The sequence below is a fragment of the Cyprinodon variegatus genome, unplaced genomic scaffold (genome assembly GCF_000732505.1).
Source record: "Cyprinodon variegatus isolate N-32 unplaced genomic scaffold, C_variegatus-1.0 Scaffold107, whole genome shotgun sequence".
NCBI lineage: Eukaryota > Metazoa > Chordata > Actinopteri > Cyprinodontiformes > Cyprinodontidae > Cyprinodon > Cyprinodon variegatus.
This window is the reverse complement of record NW_015150560.1, coordinates 1547247-1553468: the sequence shown is the minus strand read 5'-3', so window position 1 is coordinate 1553468 and position 6222 is coordinate 1547247. Positions and strand designations below refer to the sequence as shown.

At 33.8% G+C, this 6222-nt stretch overlaps 1 protein-coding gene across 2 annotated transcripts in view; it reads left to right on the top strand.

Moving 5' to 3' along the window:
* Positions 1-5744, top strand: part of cacng5 (calcium channel, voltage-dependent, gamma subunit 5) — a 28150-nt gene extending 22406 nt beyond the window's left edge. For both annotated transcript variants that reach the window (XM_015374646.1, XM_015374648.1), the window contains 4 exons: positions 1967-2053; positions 3562-3702; positions 3814-3959; positions 4677-5744. In XM_015374646.1, the coding sequence (XP_015230132.1) occupies positions 1967-2053; positions 3562-3702; positions 3814-3959; positions 4677-4940 (638 nt within the window). In that variant the 3' untranslated portion in view covers positions 4941-5744. The remainder of the gene's footprint in view (positions 1-1966; positions 2054-3561; positions 3703-3813; positions 3960-4676) is intronic.
* Positions 5745-6222: the final 478 nt, after the last annotated feature.

The window sequence follows — 6222 nt, the reverse complement described above, 5'->3', positions numbered from 1 at the left end:
TCCATCCATCCATCCATCCATCCTTCCATCCATCCATCCATCCATCCATCCATCCATCCATCCATCCATCCATCCATCCATCCAGGCACCAAGCAGAGGCAGCAGTCTAAGTAGAGATGCCCAGATTTATTGGAAGTGTGATGTTTTAAGATATTGTTTCATGTTTTGTTTTTCATTATTTCGGTCCCCTTGAGCTCTATGTCAAGTATCAATCTAACACATAGTATAAAACAGTGCAAGTGATTTTTTTCATCACCTACTAACATGTGGCTCTGCAGCCACATTTTTTGATACAATTAGCCTAAAACGTATCCTACTCATAATTTCTCAGTTAAGTGATGAGAAACTTGTGAAAATCTACAATCTTAGTCAAATCAATTGCAGAATGACTTCATATTTATGTTTTTGACTTTCTCACTTTGAGCTGTATCCAGGCTTATTTGGGAACATAACAAAGAAGCACATTTTTATATACCCAGGCTGTCAGATTTTGTTTCAAATAAAGGTACATTTCCAGAAAGCACCGACTTTTCTCAACAGAAATGTTTCAGTTTTTCAGGTAATTCAGACTAACAGCATCTCTTTCACTTTTAATCATGTTTGTATGAATGTCTTTTTATAGACTGTGTGGGCTTTCAGTTCAGTGAGAGTTTATTTCAAGCTGATACCTGTTTCTTTTTTTGAAATGTATTTTTTTTTTTTGCTGTGTGACCTTCTCTTAATTTTATCCAATATAGTTTGATTTGATAGTTTTATAGTTTGCAAGTCTACCTAGATTTATCTCATCATCAGGTTGTTTTTTTGTATTTTTATCATTGTGTGTTTCACATCTGTTAGACAGCTATCCCCCACATATATAATATACTTCCTATAACTGCAGTTTACCACCATTATTACACTCTTTTGCACATATTATATTGACTTAGTCCACCAGTGAAATACTTTGGCCAGTTTTCCAAAGTATAATTTATTAACCCTCTACTTAACTAGTCCTGTTTTAGTTTTAAACATTCAGTCATAATGGTCCAAATCCAGCTGTGATTCAATTACGAATTTTACCCTGTAAAAACCAGGCCATGGGGACTAGTAGGCCACACACATTAACAACATTTATCTCTTAGAGAATATTGAGTGGCCTTATTGCCCATTTAGCTATAGTGCTCATCAGTATTTGACCCAGTATCTCTAATTAAAGGTCCTGTTCATCTAAAAGTCTGACAGTTTACACCAGCTGGTAAAATTCATTTTAAGCATTTAATCATCTAAGTTTCATGCTTTAAATGTAAATAATCATCTTTCCAACTAACAAGATCAGCTAAAATCCATGGTTGTTATATATTTCAAACATGAAATTACCTGAAATAACATGGCTGCCAATTAATGAAAGTTTGTTTAATTACTCGGTTTGTATAGCAAAAAGTCACAAACTGGTTTATCTGTAAAAAATGGAAACAACCCCTGCTGTTTCCTGACTATTTATACATTTTTTCCCTCATTACAAAGTTTTTTACCAGGTTATGCACTGAAAGCAAGCTATAAATGCTGATTCATCAAATATCACCTCTTCTGACACCTCACTGTGTTTGGGGTTAATGAAGTGCCAAGGAACAACGGTTAGAGTCAGATTTTACAGCGTGTGTTTGAAAAGAAGGTGTTAAAATCAAATGTTGGGTGTTCTTCAGACATGTGCTGACAGCTAAAAGCTGTTGGCCAGCCTGTAAAGCTGATATTTCTTTTTAAGATCCCTCCAGCAGATTCACAGAGAGCATAACGAGACGCTTCTTCACATAGTCACAAATCATCTCCAGTTAAACACAGATTTATCATAGATGTATATTACACATTACCTAACACTGTTCACTCCTGCTTTGTTTTGTTTGTTGTCTAGTCAATTATTAATGCTGAAAACTTTTTTGTGATTCATGGTCAATTTTATTAAATACTTTCCTTATTCCTTTATTTACAGGGGAAGAGAAAGGCCGGTGTTTTACCATTGAGTATGTGATGCCAACAAATGTCCAAATAACATCGGAGTCTACTGTTAGTGTACTCAGTAAGTAATATTTCACACAAACTCATTTTTATGCTAAGAGTTAAACTAACTTATTTCAACGAGTCAACTGGAAATGGTTTTGTTTGGCTGGTGGTGTTATAAAGGTGCTGATCTTCTGCGAAAACTGTTACTTGAGGTAACCTTGATGATACTCCTCAGAGAAAATACCATTTAAAATTAAAGATCACTACTGAGAGTTTAACTCATACATTTTCTAGGAATATATTTTTTGTATATGTTTTTCTATTATGTACTCTGTTTACCTTTTGTCGATTTTTTTTTAATTCTTGTTGTATTTTTTTCCTTCATACTTGTGAGTTTTATGCTTATTGTATAAATGTTTTGGAGACGTGAAGGACAAGGGACATAACCTTGATATTTGTATCCTTGGTAGTCATACATACAGTACCAACTGTCTTAAGGTGGTAATATTGCTCTCATTTGGACTATTAATATCTATAGATTTATTCTAAGTCGCTATAGATCAAGCTGCTAACTATTAAAACATACAGCAAATATAAAAAAAACTTATATTGCAGTGATCTCACACTGTAAAATGTCTGTGAAATATTTCACTAATGCATAAGATTTGTGGGCACACTGTGACATTATAAAGGGTATATATATCTATGTGAGCCTTTTTTTTTTTTTACTTAAATTGGAACTGCTGATTGGTGATTTATTTTTATGTAACATTAAAGTTTTCCTAGACAAGGCAGCGTTTTTAAATAAAAACTGATATTTCTTCGGCAATTACTGTAAAAAATCAATAAAAAATTTAGTTTGATTGTATCGTCTATGTAGGCCACACTTCTGTTTCATTCTTACCCTACATATGAATCTAAGCTTGGTATCCAGCCAAGTTTGCAAAGCCTCCAGACTTGCGAAAAAATTTGAGTGATACTTTTTGAAAAAATTTAAGAAGATATTTAGTGTGCTTTTCATTAGAACCACACCTTTACTTAAAAAATATATTTTTTTATTGATCTAGACAATATGCAAAATTTTCTTTCCAAATTCCAAATTGTATTACTGAAATAATATAAACCTTTTTAAAATATTCATATTTATCTGAAAAAAAATCTTTTTTTATTTATATGATATATGATAAAATATCTCGAAAACAAGAATTAAACAACTTTAAATCTTCTCGATGTAAACATTCTACAAAAAAACGAATACTTATTTTCGAAGAATGTAGCAGACATTCCCACTTTTGCACATCTTTTTAAGCATCCATTTAGAAATAAATAGCCCATGCTCTCTATGCTCCTCTGTTTTAGGTTGTGCTTTAACATTTTCTCAAAAAAAAAAAATAATAATAATTCTGGCTGCACAAAATGTAAAAGGAAAGACATGATATTCCTATAAGGAGATACTAGAAAGTCAATCAAATCTTCGAAAGATTATGCTTTAGTGAACTACATGGAAAAGAATACCTTAAATTTTTTTCTCTTAAATCAGTCGGTTGGTTGTTTGTGTTTAACTCTTTTCTCCTCTGGTTTTAGAGATGATCCGCTCTGCTACACCCTTTCCTCTGGTCAGCCTCTTCTTCATGTTCATTGGTTTTGTACTCAGTAACATCGGCCATATTCGACCACATCGTACTATCCTGGCTTTCGTGTCTGGAATCTTCTTCATCCTTTCAGGTACTTTGCGAGGAGTCTTAGTTTAACAAATCTATGTGTTTGGATTAAATCCATGACAAATGCTTCCATATTAAGTTTTATTGGCCTCTCTCCTCCTTTGTCATCCCATAGGTCTTTCTCTGGTCGTTGGCCTGGTTTTGTACATCTCAAACATTAATGATGAAATGCTGAACAGGACCAAGTCCAATGAGGCTTACTTCAGCTACAAATACGGCTGGTCCTTTGCATTTGCTGCCATCTCCTTCCTGCTCACTGAGGTAAACCTCATTATTAACATTTTATATCTTAATGATGGCTCTTCCATTTCTATTTTAAAGTGACTTGCTAAAGAATTTATGGTCCCTATCCTTTTTCACATCTTGTTATACTCCGGCAACAAACTTTAAGGTTTTTTACTGGAAAGCTGGATAGTTTTTTTTACAAAATAATCTGAAAAGTGCATCAATTTTCCATCAGCCGTTTCTCTGATACCATCCTATACATCTTATAATTAGATTACATTACATAAATATATATTTAAATATATAATATAAATAATATTGAAAATAAGTACATATAAAATATATAAAAAAATATTGTTTATATCATATAAAATCTAGTGCAACCAATCTCCTATAATAATGCTCATACTAACCTTTGGATAGTTATTAGTATGCAGTCGATGCCAATGATTTAACAGTCTTTTAGGTTTCTTTATTCACAATAGTTTGTCACCATCCTCTTTTACACAATAAGTGGGTTTTTTTTACTCATCTAACTAAAAACTACTTAAATATTTTGGGAGAGATTTTTTTCCTCATAGAAATACCTTTTTCTTATTTTTGATGGGCACCTTAATAATCTGTGTTTTCCAGCCACCACTTGAAAAAACTATTTATAGTATCCACAGTATCGTACAGTTTCAGCTGATAATGTAAAACATAGCTCACTCTATCTGACCCAGACTCTCACTTATTATCTCGTATATCTTCCAGACGGCAGGTGTCATGTCAGTGTACCTGTTCATGAAGCGATACACAGCAGAGGAAATGTACAGGCCCAATCAGGGCTTCTACAGGCCTCGCCTCAGCAACTGCTCAGATTACTCTGGCCAGTTTCTCCATCCGGACGCGTGGGCGGGACGTGGCCGCAGTCCCTCCTCCATCTCCTCTGAGGCCTCCCTGCAGATGAACTCCTCCAACTATCCAGCCCTCCTTAAATGTCCAGAGTATGAACAGATGTCATCCTCCCCCTGCTGAGGCATTGGGCCTATGTGATATAGCTCTATGCTAGCATCCACTAGGGTTGATTTTTTTCTGCCCATATTTTGGCATGTCGTCAAATAATTTGATATCATCCATCCTGAAGTCCTCACTTAGGATGATTGTAACATGGCCTGAGTTCACTTTGCTCGCTCAATCGCTAAATTGTAGTTATAATTTTTGGTTTCGAAGCAAAAAAAAGCAAAACTTAAGACTGTTTTATGTGTTTCAGATAAAAGAGGAAGGTTATATGAGATTATAGTTGAAGCTAACTTGCAAATATGCATGTTAAATGAAAAATACAAACATATGGAACGCAAGTTTACATAGAAAGCATTAACCAATCGGTATTTTTGTCCACTTTAAGTGTGGAGGAAACTTTCTCAGGACTGGTAACCCACAATGTGTATTTGCTAAGTGATATCATGATATTCCTATTTAAAATGCACTAAGAGCTGTGCTCTGCTGCTGCACATATGATGTGCGCACCCTTTTTAAGAGCATGTTTACATTACGTTCAGAACCCTATTTCAGTTCAAATGTATTAAAGTCCAAACCCTGGGGAGCCAATACATTACACACTCAAAATCAGCTTTATTTATACAATTCTTCCTTTTTTTATGAGGAAGTTTTTTTTACAGGCTTATATGATGGAAGTGATGAAAAAGGTTGATTCATATTCATGTAAATATTTATAATTTTAAATCTTAAAATATCTCACTGTAAAATCCTAAATTATACAGACTGTTGTTCAACTTCCGGAAAAAATGTATTTTTTAGCCTCACTTCACTGAAGTAACATATTAGGAAAAAACTACGTTTTACATTTTAATTTTCTTTAAATGTGCAATAAAGCTTTTATTTGGTTTTGTAAATAACTACATTAAATGTATTGGTGAATATGAAAAGAGATCTAACTTTTTTCATGCACTAAAAAATTTATCCTGCAACAACGCACAGCAGCTTTGCTTCATGAACCAGGCAAGATGGATACAATGCATCACATCTCTTCAGAAACTCAAAAATATATTTTTTTGCCAGCAGACAAGTGCAAAATGTTTATCAAGCTAATATAAGCAGTCTGTTGATTGTGGTTGTCAAATCATATAGATTCTTAGTCATGATTAATGTATGACGTAGGGGGGCGTTCGGTTACTGGTGTTTAACAAGGAATGTGTTCATGTCAGGTGGAATTAAGAACTATTTTCATACGGAATTATAGTGAATGTAAGACATGTAAAACAAAACACTGCTGAAAGAGATTTTCTGCTTACAATAC